This window comes from Hibiscus syriacus, unplaced genomic scaffold (genome assembly GCF_006381635.1).
Source record: "Hibiscus syriacus cultivar Baekdansim isolate YM2019G1 unplaced genomic scaffold, ASM638163v2 tig00110187_pilon, whole genome shotgun sequence".
Lineage (NCBI taxonomy): Eukaryota > Viridiplantae > Streptophyta > Magnoliopsida > Malvales > Malvaceae > Hibiscus > Hibiscus syriacus.
The window spans coordinates 3,277,067-3,293,261 of record NW_024062618.1 but is presented as its reverse complement, the minus strand read 5'-3'; the positions used below and the strand labels follow the sequence as shown (position 1 = coordinate 3,293,261).

The 16,195-nt window shown below is 34.6% G+C and overlaps 2 protein-coding genes across 2 annotated transcripts; one reads left to right on the top strand and one right to left on the bottom strand.

Moving 5' to 3' along the window:
* Window positions 1–9,710: 9,710 nt before the first annotated feature.
* On the top strand, window positions 9,711–14,345 carry LOC120217779 (probable phospholipid-transporting ATPase 4). Its single transcript, XM_039214856.1, has 10 exons — window positions 9,711–11,503; window positions 11,601–11,711; window positions 11,831–12,107; window positions 12,189–12,277; window positions 12,359–12,431; window positions 12,527–12,736; window positions 12,819–12,944; window positions 13,047–13,145; window positions 13,219–13,410; window positions 13,503–14,345. The coding sequence occupies exons 1-10, from the start codon at window positions 9,768–9,770 to the stop codon at window positions 14,136–14,138; spliced, it is 3,549 nt and encodes a 1,182-aa protein (XP_039070787.1). The 5' UTR covers window positions 9,711–9,767; the 3' UTR covers window positions 14,139–14,345.
* A 1,249-nt stretch (window positions 14,346–15,594) lies between these two features.
* LOC120217778 lies at window positions 15,595–16,072 on the bottom strand. The gene has a single exon (XM_039214855.1). It carries the CDS (start codon window positions 16,031–16,033, stop codon window positions 15,674–15,676), a length of 360 nt encoding a protein of 119 aa, XP_039070786.1. The 5' UTR covers window positions 16,034–16,072; the 3' UTR covers window positions 15,595–15,673.
* Between the last annotated feature and the right edge of the window lie 123 nt (window positions 16,073–16,195).

The window sequence follows — 16,195 nt, the reverse complement described above, 5'->3', positions numbered from 1 at the left end:
TGTAGGTATCTAATGATTGTCTTAAAATGTATAATTATGTAGATTCAGAGTCTAACCAAGTTCCAGAATCATTGACAAGTAAGATCGATCAAGGGGAAAGATAAGAGATTGGAATTGACTAGTGAGGCCAGGTGAGTGCATATTCAATAGTATATGATGTGCGATGGAAATAAGACTTGCGATGAGTCTATTTCCTGAAGTGTTACACATGAATTCATGATTAAAGGCATGAGTTGAATATGCATGTATGTATGCTTGATTATATGAATTGATCTGTTCTTTTATGTGCTCTAAGTGATATGATTTATAGGTATTTCTATTATAATGTTGCATGATATGTTATGTATGTTAAATGGATTATGTGATGGTATAAGAAATGATATGAAATATATATGTGAAAATAAGTATATGTTATGAGATAAGATCTATGTGATTACATGCAACATATGATATTAGATATATGTTTACACATACATGTGGTATGTGACAGAAAAGAAGGAACATGTGATTATGAGATCAATGATTACACGTACATGTGATACGTGACTGAAAAGAAAAGATATGTGTTTATAAGAGAAAGCATATGAATAAGTAATGTGAACTGTTATAAATGATAATGCCCATGTTATATGATATGAGAGCTAGGGGTATAGTTGGCATGCCAAGGGTCGAGGGTTTACCTATGTTCTTCGGGACATATGGACTGTTTACCTATGTTCTTCGGGACATATGGACTGTTTATCTATGTCCTTCGGGACATATGGACTGATTACCTAGGTTCTTCGGAATCTATGGACTGGTCCTTCGGGACATTGATCGAGCTGTGGTGACAGCATATGTGTGCACAACCTCAATGTACTCACATACCTTAAGTTCTCACTAGTGTACATGGGCTAATAAAGTGATTAAACAAGCATACTGAATGTGATATGTATACGATGGGTTTATAAGTGGTTTGAAATGTGTTACGTGAACCATATGATGTTGTGTGTGTACAGTGTTTGATTGAAAAGGTTAACAATAAAAGTATGTGATTACATGATAAACTGTTAATGATGAATTATGTGTATGTATGTATTTACTGTAATTAATCTGATATGATTTTATATGATACGAAGAATGCATGGAATTGGTATAACATGATAGAACAGAACATGCATGTATTGATATATGTTATGAAGTGCATTATAAGTCGTTATGCCTCACTAAGTCTTCGACTTAGCGTGTGATTGTTTCACACGTAGGTTTCGAGAAGAGTAAAGAGTAATGCGGAGCAAGACAGGTCAGTTTTCCTTACCAAATGTCAGATCAGAAAATATATGTACTGTATATAGAGTGTAGTTGGCATGTAGTCTAAAGACATAAATTGTATGAACTCTGATATATATTTTGTAAACGTTTTGAATAAGTTAAATGTTATCAAAGTTTTTAAATTACTCACTATTTTATACGAATAAATGTTTGAAAAGTCAATGTGACACTTCGGACTCGTATCCGGATCGGATACGGGTTGGGGGTGTTACAGATCAATTCAATAGAAACACATGCTATAGTAAACTAGAAGTTTACTGATAACTTTATTGTTTGGCATGACCGATTAGGCCATCCCGGTTCAATTATGATGCGAAAAATAATCGAAAGTTCATGTGGACATTCATTGAAAAAGCAACATATTCTTCAAAAATAATTTTTCATGTGTCGCATGTTCACTAGGCAAGTTGATAATTAGGTCATCATCTACTAAGATAAATTATGAATCGATTACTTTTCTGGAATGGATTAAAGGGGATATATGTGGACCTATATATCCCCCATGTGGACCATTTAGGTACTTTATGGTTTTAATCGATGCATCGACTAGATGGTCCTATATATCTTTGTTTTCAACTCGCTATCTGGAATTTACAAGGTTATTTGCTCAATTGATTCGATTGCGAGCCTGTTTTCCATATTTTTCTATTAAAACAATTCATCTTGACAATGTTGTAGAATTTACTTCTCAGTCTTTTAATGACTATTACACGTCCATTAGAATAAGTGTTGAACATCCTGTAGCTCATGTTCATACACAGAATGGTCTTGCAGAATCTTTAATTAAGCGACTTCAATTGATAACAAGACTATTACTCACGAAGTCTAAACTCACAATCTCTGATTGAAGGCATGCAATTTTAAATGCAACAATATTGATTCGCATCAGGCTAACAAGTTATCATAAAATATCCCCATTACAAATGGTTCATGGTGAGAAACTAAATATATCCCATCTAAGAACTTTTGGATGTGTCGTATATATTCCAATAGCTCCACACTAAGATGGATCCTCAGAGAAGGTTGGGTGTATATGTTGGATTTGAATCCCCATCGATAATAAAATATCTAGAACCATATACTGGAATTTATTTATTGTTCATTTTACGGATTGTCATTTTGACGAGTCAGTTTTTCCAATATTAGGGGGGAGATCAAACAACTGGTAAAGGAAATTAATTGGAAAGAATTATTATTGTCTCATCTTGATCCTCGTACTAAGCAATGTGAATTAGAAGTTCAAAAGATCATTTATTTACAAAGTGTAACACCCCAACCCGTATCCGACCCGAATACAAGTCCGAGATGTCACATTGACTTTTTAAAATGATATTCTTATAAAATATCAAAACATTTGAACTCAATTTAAGAAAATACAATAATATTCTATTTAATTATGTTTCATTATAAAAATTTGAAAAAAATATGTATTTATGAACATTACTATACGGTATGAACATTACCATGAACAATATCATGAACATTATCATGAACAGTTAAAAATTTCGAATATCAATTGTGTATCGATGCACTGCTACAGTACTTTCGTAAAACGTTCATAAAACTCATAAAATTTAACCGTTCATTATTATACATTTGCCATTTACATAAACACGTTTAAAACATTACAAAACTCTATCATATGATTTTAACAAAACCGATTAAAGCATATCGTATTCAAACCTTTATTTACATGCCAACCACTATCATTATTACAAAATGCATATTATACATTTCTTTTTTGATTTGATCTTTGGAAAGGAGAAACTGACATGTCTTGCATAACTTCTATCAATCTTCCTCTTCTCGGAACCTACGTGTGAAACAATCACACGCTAAGTCATTGAATTAATGAGGCATATAAAACATATAATAAAAATCATAAAACATTTCATATATTAAAATACATACATACACATATATTATCATATTTTTATTCATATATCAAATCACATATATATATCATATTCAATACACTTATTAAATCTCTTTATTAGCCCATGTACACTGTTGAGAACTTAAGGTATGTGAGTACATTGAGGTTGTGCACAAATGATGTCACCACAGCTCATATAAATTACCACTAGGGGCACTGAATATTTGTCCCGAAGGACCACTATGTCCCGAAGGACCACATATCACATATGTCCCGAAGGACCACTCCTTAAGAACCATATACATAATACAATGGACCAAATAAGTGTACCGAAGTACCACATACATGTTCTATGGAATTACATATATGTCCCGAAGGACCGCGTAGACCCTCGACTCTTGGCATGCCAATTATACCTCTAGATCTCATGACACATAACATGGGCATTATATTTTATAATTATCACATATTCATATCAGCACATAGTTCACTTACACGTAGAACATTTTCATATGATTCATATTCACATGTCACATAGCTTATACCTTGTTCTTATGTCTTCTCATAGACATATATTCTTTCTCACATAGTCACATAGATCCATATCATATAACATATATCACATATTGCATATTCATATAAACATATAGATCATGTAACATATAATAATATACACCCATTTCTATATCCTAATGCTCCGTCATTGGCTCATCGCAAGCCAATGTTCGTTCAATAATATAAGTACAATTAAAATTGCACTCACCTTAGCCTTGATTTGATTCGATCCTAATTCTTTGATTGTTCCATAACTTGTTTAGGCTCAATATCTACATAAACATAGTTTCCGAGACGATTATCAGAAGCCTAAACCTTATAACTTGATATTAATAACTCAAGCTAGTTTAATGAACCAAGATTCCATTTTTCCTTTAGGGGTGTATCGATGCACTATGGGTGCATCGGTACTTAAAATAGCTTTGAAATTTTCATGGAACGATGCACCCCTTAATGCATCGATGCACCTTCAAAATTTATCTTAGTGCATCGGTACATACTCATAGTCTATCGATGCACCTGTCCAAATAGGCTATTTTTACCCGAAATTCATCAATACTTCACCCAAATTTTCATGTATAAAATCCTTATTATGCTACTAAACTCATCTATAACAACTTTAACCCATTCCTATCATTCCAACACTTTATAATCTCCCATATTTCATCCAAATTCTTAAAGTTAAAAATCATACCAAATTTTCCATGTTATCCAAACTTAATTCAAATACTTCTCATGGATGACAAGTCAAATTCATCATCCAAATTCATTTAAACCTTCTTATTCAAAATTTCACTTAAAAACTCATTTTCTTTAATCTTTCATAACTTCTTCATCTTTTGATTTTAAGACAAATTAAGCTTTCCTTAAGCTTAATTATCATCTAAGGATCAAAACCCAACTTAAATTTCAGCTAATAATCAACAACGAATAAATCTTACCTTTTGCTTGAGCTCTCACGTGGAGGAGGAAGAAGAAAGAAGATGAAGAAGAGAAGTGGAGAAAATATCTCCTTCATCTTATCCCCTCATACATATATATCATCATTTTTTTTTCAAAGTCAAATGACCATTTTGCCCTCTCATTCTTTTAATAATTACTAATAACCCTTCAAAAATTATTTTTAAATAAGTCATTGAACTATTCAACTTTTCCACTTTAATCACCAAATTCTAAAATTTTACAATTTAGTCACTAACCTGGTATTGAGGATGTTACACAAAGTTTAACTAATGAATTGTCAGACACATTTACTGACTCAAAGAGAGTGACTAAGTCACATATACCAGCTATGAATGCCCCACGTCCCATAAGGACAAATTCTAATTGATATTGGGTTTAATGCACTCCTGAAGAGTGGTAGACTAATTGATTCCAAAGATAAGAATCCTTGAAAAAAAAAGGAGCAAAGAAGAATGATGGTCAAATCGAGGAAACAATGGTTTTACCAAGATCTCTAGAAGAGAATTTAGACATGTCTGGGAAAATAGTTTCAGAAGAAACTCAAGTACCTAAAAATGAAGAGATCTCTATTGATTATGTCATGTCCGATATTAAATGGAACTGAAATAAAAAATGATATCGACGATGTTTTTGCATGCAATGTAGCACTAGAAGTTATGAATGAAAAAGAGGATCATGAACCAAAATCAATTGAGGAAAGTAGACAAAGAGATGATTGGCCAAAATGGAAAGAAACAATTGAGGCTAAATTGAAATTGCTAGCGAAAAGAGAAGTGTTTGGACCAATAATTCATACACCTACATGTGTGAAATTAGTGGGATACAAATGGGTCTTTGTGTGTAAAAGAAATGTAAAAGGAGAAATTGTGAGATATAAAGCATGTTTGGTTGTACAAGGATTCTCACAAAGACTTAGAATTGATTATGAGGAGACAAATTCTTCTGTGGTGGATGCAACTACATTTAGATTTTTTTATAAGTATAACTATAAGAGAAGGGTTTGATTTACGCCTAATGGATATAGTAACAACTTATTTGTATAGCCCACTGGATACTAATATTTACATGAAACTCCCTGAGGAATTTAAACTGCCAAAAGCTATGAATTCAGGTTCTCGAGAACATTATTCAATCAAATTGAATAGATCACTCTATGGACTGAAACAATCCGGACACGTGGTATAATTGTCTAAGTGAATTTTTGTTAAAAAGGGTTATAAAAATGATCTAGTTTGCCCATGCATTTTTATTAAGAAGTCTGGAAATGGATACGTTATTATTACAATATATGTTGATTATTTAAATGTCATTGGAACTCATATATGAAGAGATTCAAACTGCAGTTGATTGTTTGAAGAAAGAATTCGAGATGAAAGACCATGGAAAAATGAAATTTTGTTTGAGGTAACAAATTTAGCTCCTAAGATGGAATCCTTATGCATCAATCAAAGTATATAGAAAAAGTGCTAAAGCAATTTTATATGGATGAGGCACATCCAATGACTACCCAAATGGTTGTAAGAGCACTTGAACCGTGTAAAGATCCTTTCCGTCCTCAGAAAGATGATGAAGTTTTTCTTGGTCCTGAAGTATCATACCTCGGTGCAATTGGGGCATTGATGTATCTTGCTAGTCATACCCGACCTAATATATCATTTTCTGTAAATTTTCTGGCAGGATTTAGCTCATGCCCAACTCGAAGACATTATATTGGAGTTAAGCAAGTATTTCGTTATCTCCAAGCCACAAAAGATATGGCTTGTTTTTCCATAATAAATCCAAAACAGAGTTGATTAGTTTTGTATATGCAAGATTTATGTCAGATTCTCATAATGATAAATCAGAGACTGGATATGTTTTTACATATGGTGGTACAACAATCTCTTGAGTCTTCATGAAGTAAGCGATTGTAATAACTTCTTCTAATCATGCAGAAATCTTAGCAATCCATAAAGCTAGTCGTGAATGTGTATGTCTAAGATTTATGATTCAACACATACATAATAATTGTGGTTTATAATCTGGAAAAGAAATTGCTACTGTCTTGTTTGAAGATAATACATCATGCATTGAACAACTCAAGAGTGGGTACATCAAAGGTGATAGAACAAAATACATTATACCTAAATTCTTCTTCACTTATGACCTTCATAAGCTTAAAGAGATAAAAGTTAATCAGATCAGTTCAAGTGAGAATTTGGTAGATTTATTCACTAAGGCACTTCCTACATTAGTGTTTCAGAAATTAGTACATTATATTGGAATGCGTCACCTTAGAGATCTCAAGTGATGTAGCCATTAGGGGTAGTAAATACGTGTTATACTTTTTTTCCTTAACCTTGGTTTTTTCCCTCTAGGTTTCCAGGTAAAGTTTTTAATGAGGCAGCATGTCAAGCGTATCATTATGTACTCTTTTCTTTCACTAGGTTTTTGTCTCACTGGGTTTTTCTTAGTAAAGTTTTAACGAGGAACAATTAAATAATGAACATCCAAGAGGGAGCGTCATGAATATATTATGTGGATGTCATTATTACTTCTATTAGTTAATGTGGCTTTTAGCATTTTTTTTAATGAACTAAGAAGATGAAATGTCAAAGGACTTGACTTATCACATGTATTATAATTATTAGAGAGTATTTCTTACCCCTATATATATGGAGTTCATATACTCATCAAAATAAAAAAAATATAGATACATTTATCTCTATTTTCTCTCCTATATCTATCCTTTATTTTAAATGATATACGTAATTTTTTTAAAGGTACGAGAACTTCTTTTAATTGTACTAACATAAAAATCCATGATGGAGCTTGAAATTTTTTTCTTCCAAATTTAAAATAATTTAAATTATTACAATAGTATTTATTTATTTTATTTAAATGAAATTATTTATGAATACGATAACCAGAATACATAATTTTAATTCAAATCATTAACTTAAACTGGAGAGATAACTGCTCATGAATAATGAGACAATGGTTGAACCATTTAAGTTGATATAAAGAAACAAAATTTACACTTATTTTATTTTTGGATCGAAAGATTTCATTAATATGTAAACTTATTAGAGAAGATAAAGAATCATAAAGATATCAATATATTAAAAAAATATATTAAAAAATAAGAAATCGATAAATTGATATGAACATTTAATTAATTGAATATAATGTGAAATTAATTAATAATTAATTAATTTAATAAGATAAGACATTAAATTTTTTAAATAAAATTAAAAACTTAAATTCTAATATTACGAATGAAGAAATTGAATTAAAAAAATCGTCCCCAAACTCACAACATCCGAATCCTAAAATGCAAATACCAAAACACAACACCCACACCCCTACTGTCGGAGTTGCAGGGTGAATTTAGGGTTTAAATAGGCATGAATTGGCGTTTGCAATTTGAGAAATTATATGGGGTTTGTAAAGATTTTATTTTTTTATTTTTTTAAAACACATGCCATTAAATATTAATAAAATATATGACATGACTGAAAAAATAGTTAAGTGATGAATATAATTTCAATAACTTAAATATGTATTAATATTGATTAATTTAGATTTTTTTTTATTAATATGAGATGATTACAAGATAGTATTTGTTAGAAAAATTCTCAACTATTTAATAATAAATGCTCAAACATCTCGTATAAGTCGTGTTCGAAATTAGGACTTATAAAGATAACAATCGTCCCTTTAACTACTGAGAGCGCTTAATTCATAATGATTAATTTATATTCAAATTCAAATTATAATATTTGAATTTATTAGGAATAATAAATGGATTTAAGTTTTAAACAAAATTTACAAGATTTAGATTTTATATAAATGATTTCATAGTAAAAAATTTCCTAAATTCTCAAGGAGTAAAAAAACACAAGAAAAACAAAGTTGGGTTAAAGTCTAATTATAAGGGTAATAGTAATAATTAAAGTTGATTTTCCATCAATAGAAGAACAAAAATCTTGTTAATGTTTTGGTTGGAAAACAAAGAGCGAGACACGTAAGATGAAAATGAGCCCCACAAATAAGAAACTTTAAAAAAAGACTGGTTCTGGTTTGACCATTCCAAATTTATACAAAAAAATATAAAGGAACGATGAAGAAGATAGGCAGTGAGTGCCAGGTTTTTCCTTTCAAAACCTGACCTCCCCTTACTATTAGGAAGGATACTTTCCCCTCAAACATACAAAAACCAAACCAAACCAAACCTTAGGAATTTTCGAAAAAGGGGAAGTTTACAAGTATTTCTTATTGCAGCAGGCAAATCCTGTCGGTTGCTTCAATGAAACAGGGGGTGTGGAGAAGCCTTCAACCCCTGGCTCTTCTATCTCTCTGTTTCTTTTTTTATCTCCAAGTTCTCTCCACATTAATTAAAATCTATATTCTATCCCCAGATATTGCCTTCTTCATTTGAATCATATTCCCAAACGGTTTGTTTGTTTGTTTTGGTTAATTTGGTATTGGAGATGGACTAGCCTCCAGATTCAAAGGTACCTCTTTTATTTTCTGGGCTTCCAGTTTCTTCAATTCTTTCTTTGATTAAATCTTAAAACTTTTTGAGTATTTGGGTTATTCTCTTTTGGGTCAAGCATCAATCATCTATTTATTTATTTTTATAAAATTCAAAGCTTCAGCTGAGCATCGTCTCCTTTGTCCATCCCCACTTTGTTTTTCTTTCTTTCAGCCATATATATATATATATGTAGAGAGAGAGAGAGAGAGAGAGAGAGAGATTTTAACGTCGGAATTGCTCTGCATGGCGTGTTTCTTCTGCTAACAGTTACCATGGAATTTCCTTTTTTTCTGTTTTTTTTATGGGGGTATCGAATGTAATGTAAATATAATATAGTTTTGAAAATATTAGTTATATGCTTGTGTTTAATTTCCATTTGGTTTTTCGAAAATCAGGAACTAAAGCAAGGAAACTGTATTATGAGTGGCTGCCTTGATATCCGCCATTGAAGGATAGATTTGGAGCTTCTCTTCGCGTGACTTTTTTTTTTTTGTAAAAGGAAACAAAAAAATAAATAAATAAGTAAAGTTTGATTCTGAGAAGATGGCAAAGGGTAGGATAAGAAGAAAGCTCCGAAAGAGCCATCTTTATACGTTCTGTCTATATCCAGGTGCTGCTGGAAAGTGTGGACAGCCCGTGGGAGGGCCTGGATTCTCAAGAACTGTGCATTGCAATGAACCTCAAATGCATAGCCAAAAGCCTTTTAAATATCGAGCAAATGACATATCAACGACCAAGTATAGTTTCCTCAGTTTCTTGCCAAAAGCATTGTATGAACAATTCAACCGAGTTGCCAATTTGTACTTCCTCGGATGCGCGATCGCTTCCCTTACTCCCCTTTCGCCGTTTTCCGCTGTGAGCATGATCGCGCCCTTGGCTTTCGTCGTGGGGCTAAGCATGGCGAAGGAAGCTTTGGAGGATTGGCGAAGGTTTATGCAAGATATGGAGGTTAATAGTCGTAAAGTTAAGGTTCATGCAGGGGAAGCTTTTGATAAAAAGGCATGGCAGAACGTTCGGGTTGGAGATGTGGTGAGAGTGGAGAAGGATCAGTTCTTTCCTTCGGATCTGCTACTATTGTCGTCAAATAACGAGGACGGAATTTGTTATGTGGAGACCATGAATTTAGATGGTGAAACAAACTTGAAGCCAAAGAGAGCTTTGGAGGTGACCTTGGATTTGGATGAGGATGAGGATTTCAAGAACTTCAAAGGAATAATCAAATGTGAAGATCCCAATCCTAGCCTTTACACCTTTGTTGGTAACTTTGAATACAATGGCCAAGTTTATGCTATTGACCCTAGCCAAATTCTCCTCAGAGATTCGAAACTGCGGAATACGGCATTCGTCTACGGGATTGTGATCTTCACTGGCCATGACAGCAAAGTCATGCAGAACTCCACCAAGTCACCTTCCAAGAGGAGCAGAATAGAAAGGAAGATGGATTATATAATATATGTTCTTTTCAGCGTCCTCCTTGTGATCTCATTGATCAGCTCTTTCGGCTTTGCTGTGGAAATAAAGTACAGCATGCCGGGGTGGTGGTTTATGCGACCCCAGGAAGCAGATGAGTACTATAATCCCAGAGAGCCTGTAACATCAGGGATTAGCCATATGGTGACTGCCCTCATGCTTTATGGATACTTGATACCTATTTCGCTTTATGTTTCGATTGAGGTGGTGAAGGTTTTGCAAGCAACCTTTATTAATCAAGACATACTCATGTATGATGAAGAAACCGGGATTCCTGCTCAGGCACGGACATCGAATTTGAATGAGGAATTGGGACAAGTAGATACAATCCTTTCAGATAAAACTGGCACTTTGACCTGCAATCAGATGGATTTTCTCAAATGTTCCATTGCTGGTACCGCATATGGTTCGAGCTCTAGTGACGTTGAGCTTGCTGCTGAACAACAGATGGCTAATGACCCCGTGAATAAAGTTGAACTTGAGGCTGTTGTCAGTTCCCTCAGTGAAAAGGGTCATAAATCTTCCATAAAAGGGTTTAATTTTGAGGACAGCCGCCTCATGAACGGGAACTGCTTGAAAGAGCCTAAACAAGAAGACATCATGTTATTTTTCCGAATATTAGCAGTTTGTCACACCGCCATCCCTGAGCTGAATGAAGAGACCGGCAGTTATACATACGAAGCCGAGTCACCCGATGAAGGAGCCTTTCTTGTTGCAGCCAGAGAATTTGGTTTCGAGTTTTTTCAAAGAACTCAATCAAGTGTGACCGTCCGTGAAAAATATACAGCTTCGGGAAACCCAATTGACAGGTTGGAATACCAAATGCACATTGTTTGTTCTCTTTACTAAACCCTCATGAATTTCCTTTGTTTTGAGTATCTTAATGGTCCTGTGGACATCTTGTAGGGAATACAAAATTCTGAATGTGTTGGAATTTACCAGCAAAAGAAAGCGGATGACGGTTATCGTAAGGGATGAAGATGGGCAGATTCTACTCATGTGTAAAGGTGCTGACAGGTTAGTCTCTCTGTTGTACCTTGACCTCATCAGGTTGTGCACAAGGTAGCCTGCACATGTCTTTGCCTTCAATGGCCTGATGGTTTGTGTTCGATCTGCTATTCCTCCTTTTGTCACAGCATTATCTTCGATCGGTTGTCAAAAGATGGAAGATTCTATCAGGAAGACACCACTAGGCATTTGAATGAGTACGGAGAAGCTGGTTTGCGTACGTTGGCACTGGCTTATAAAAAGCTCGAGGAGTCCGAGTATTCTGCTTGGAATACTGAATTCCAGAAAGCAAAAACATCCATTGGGGCTGATAGAGATATAATGCTTGAAAAGGCTGCAGAGATGATGGAGCGGGATTTGATTCTCATCGGTGCTACTGCTGTGGAGGACAAACTGCAGAAAGGGGTATGTCTTATCCTTGCCTGCTTTCTCTAAGAATCTTCTCTTTTCTTTACTTCAATCTTCTTTAAGTTCTCTTCATATCAGGTACCCAAATGTATTGATAAACTTGCACAAGCCGGATTGAAGCTCTGGGTTCTGACGGGAGACAAGATGGAAACTGCTATAAATATAGGGTTCGTCTCCTGTCATTTCTCTCGTCGTTATTTCCTCTACTAATGGAAACCTGAAAGGACAAGTTCCTCTTTGTGATGCAGATATGCTTGCAGTCTGCTAAGACAAGGCATGAAGCAGATCTGTATTCAAGCGACCGATTCAGATGTCAAAGAGGTATGTACTCCTCTGTAAAGGAGGACATGAATTTTTCTTCGGGAAATCGATAGCATTTGATGTTAGACTTCTGTTGCTTTTATGTTACTGATCAGGAGGTTAAAGTGGACATATTGAAGCAAATTAACAATGGTTCACAAACGATCAGAGAAGAAAAAGATCCATATGCTTCATTTGCATTAATCATTGATGGAAAGACTCTTGTATATGCCTTGGAAGATGATATGAAACATCGATTCTTAGACTTAGGAGTTCGGTGTGCATCTGTCATATGCTGTCGTGTGTCTCCGAAGCAGAAAGCACTAGTAAGATTTATTTTCTAACTTTCTATTGGATCAAATCAGGTGGTGTCCCTGAGTGTGTATTCTCATTCTTTTTTGGCACCAGGTAACAAGATTAGTAAAACAAGGAACTGGGAAGACCACCTTAGCGATTGGTGATGGTGCAAATGACGTTGGAATGATTCAAGAAGCCGATATCGGAGTTGGCATCAGTGGTGTGGAAGGTATGCAGGTTGGTAACTCACTCTTCCTACAGTTTCAATATATTCCTCTAATGATACTAGCAAATGAATCTTTTATTTAGTTCTCACATGCAGTTATTTCCCTTTTGCAGGCTGTAATGGCTAGTGACTTCTCTGTCTCCCAGTTTCGTTTCTTGGAAAGACTTCTTGTTGTCCATGGACATTGGTGTTATAAGAGGATTGCACAGATGGTAATAAAGAGGGATTCCGCGCATTAATGTTTCAATTTGCTTGCTTTACTAATACTTGGTATTTTGGATTCAGATTTGCTATTTCTTCTACAAGAATATAGCATTTGGCCTCACCCTCTTTTACTTCGAGGCATTCACGGGCTTTTCCGGACAATCAGTTTACGATGACTGGTACATGTTGTTGTTCAACGTCGTTCTTACCTCATTGCCGGTGATCTCACTAGGAGTTCTTGAGCAGGACGTTTCTTCTGAGGTCTGCTTAGAGGTTGGTTTGTAAATGCTTATTTCGACATCAATTCATCCATGTTATGGTTTAGACTTCACTTATAAGATCTTGCCTCCACATTTCTGTTGCAGTTTCCTGCAATATATCAACAAGGACCGAGGAATTTGTTTTTCGACTGGTATAGAATACTCGGGTGGATGGGCAACGGCCTATTGGCATCTCTCATCATTTTCTTCCTCAACATTGTCATCTTCTATAACCAAGCTTTCTGTATCGGCGGCCAGACTGCCGATATGACAGCCTTGGGTACAACAATGTTCACCTGCATCATTTGGTCTCTCAACATCCAGATTGTGCTCACAATGAGCCACTTCACATGGATCCAACACGCCACAATATGGGGTAGCATTGTCACTTGGTATCTATTTCTTGCGGTTTATGGTGCGCTATCTCCTGATATCTCCCGCGACGCCTACCAAATTCTAGTGGAAGCCCTTGCTCCTGCACCAATCTACTGGACAACCACCCTCTTGGTGGCAGTCACCTGTAACCTCCCTTACATGGCTCATATAGCTTACCAAAGATGTTTGAAGCCTATGGATCATCACATCATCCAAGAGATCAAGTACTACAGGAAAGACGTGGAGGATCAACACATGTGGAAGAGGGAACAATTGAAGGCGAGACAGAAAACCAAGATCGGGTTCACCGCACGTGTAGAGGCGAAGATCAGGCAGCTTCGATCGAAGATGCATAAAAAACAATAGCCTTTTTTGAAGATCTTTAGGGGTCTTTTTCTTACTATTACTATCCATTTATTGATCTCTTTAGATTATGATTCCACTGATTGTACTGAATGTACACTACTTCACACATACAAAAAGGAATTCTTAAACTGTGAAAATAATCTGTCACTCTGCAAGAATGAACAATGTTGAAAATCTGTTGATGTAAAGAAGAAAAAAGAGGGAATGAAGCAAGTCATTATTTTTTCTATTACATGTCAGTATTTTTTTTTCCCATAGCAACATGATGATAAATGTGTGTTTTTTTCCTGGTATTCAACATCTTTTAGTTTGGTGATGGTGAAAAGAATCTGAAAACTACTTTCAATTACAACAACAAAACAAGTGTAAAAACTAATCTTCAACAAATTCTCATGATTCAAACTCAAAATCATGAACACTGTTAGATGACAAGATCTTGACAAGACTAATAGCACCCCACTTCAGAAACTCAAAACCAAGAAGCATTGATATACAACCAGATAAGCACGCATATATAATTTGATAGCTGTATATAAGATTCAGGAATTCTTCCTATTCAAGATCAGGGTTTTAAATTATGGATCGAAAACACGACAGCTGTCGTGATATTATGGTAGCCTAGTCATCAACAACCGGTTTTTACGATTTTGGGATAGGTAACGGATTCACACCAATAACGGTCTATCGCGGTCGTAATTTAGCGTTTAACGGTAAATAACGTCGATAACGGGATGTTATCTCTGTTATTCAACCGTGACTTTAAATGAAAAAAAAACAATCAGAAGCAGGGGAGACCAAAGAGAAAGAGATGTGCTCAATCGGTCAAACTTAAATCGTGATCCGTGAGAAAATAAACGATTAAAGATTGGAGTCCAAAGAGGAAACAGGGAAGGAGACAAGGAGTCAAAAATGAAAGTATGAAAACACTACATTGGAACGGTTGCTTCCTCCATTTTACGTGGATTGAAAAATCATAGAATAAAAGAGAATTTTAATTTAATATAACGATCTGGTGAAACTCATTTAATTCATTTGTTTGGGGAAGGAAAAGAATATGATGGAATGAAAGGAGGTATGAGATGGTTAGAGAAGAAGGTAGGAGATGACTTGAGAAGGCACTAAATGCGGTGATTCGAGTCACTTAACTTTCTATTCTTTTTAATTAGAATAAACTACATAAATTATCACTTAACTTTTTATTTTCTCCTATTTTCTCATTTAATTTTAAATTTTTTTAATTTACTCGTTAAATTTTCAAATTGCTACCATTTTAGTCTCTCTTTAATATTATAATTATAATTATAATTATTATGTTTTAAGGTAAATTGTACTAAATTTTAAAAAAAAAATATGACCGCGACATTTACAATGACCGTATCTATTATATCTATAACTGTGATAAATATGACACGATAAAAAATATTACTACGAACGCTATTTAAATTTCTGTTAAAGATTCCAAATCCCAGTTTTTCTCAGCAACATCGATATAGTAAAACCCAGACCCCAAGGAGAAGAAGAAGAGTAGGCAAATATCACCTCCAGCCATAGACAACTTGGGTGTAGGTGTCCTTGATCCACCTGAAGCTCTTCCTTAAAGACCCTTTCATCTTGCCTTCGACTGCGTAAACCTTGTAGCTAGCAACCCTTTTCTTCCTCTGCAACTCAGGGTCATTAAAGCCCCAGCTTTTTGAAGAAGAAGAAGAGGCAAGAGAGCTTTTGGTTTTCTTGATCTTAATCTCTTTGCCAAGCTGACTGGGTTGGACATGAACAGAGTTAGTGGCATAGCTAGCACTGTAACACCTCAAGTCTTGCATGCTGGTAGGGCCTCCTCCATAGTAACTCTCCATCTGCATCCCCCCATCCCTGTATGATTTGGATCTAAAATCCTCCATGGAATTGTAGAGTGAAGATGTGGTGGTTGTGAAGGAGAAAAGGAGGCAATTATTTATTAAAAATTTTAAATTTTCTTATAATTTAATTTTTTAAACATTTTTTTATCGATAATATGTTTCTTGTTTCTCAAAATTTTATAAATTTATTTCTTAAAATAATAT

Coding starts and splice junctions, on each gene's coding strand:
- LOC120217779 (XM_039214856.1), top strand. CDS start 9,768: ATGGCAAAGGGTAGGATAAGAAGAAAGCTCCGAAAGAGCCATCTTTAT. Junction 12,108..12,188: donor AGGACAAACTGCAGAAAGGG/GTATGTCTTATC, acceptor TCTTCATATCAG/GTACCCAAATGTATTGATAA. Junction 12,945..13,046: donor GTGGTGTGGAAGGTATGCAG/GTTGGTAACTCA, acceptor TCCCTTTTGCAG/GCTGTAATGGCTAGTGACTT.
- LOC120217778 (XM_039214855.1), bottom strand. CDS start 16,033: ATGGAGGATTTTAGATCCAAATCATACAGGGATGGGGGGATGCAGATG.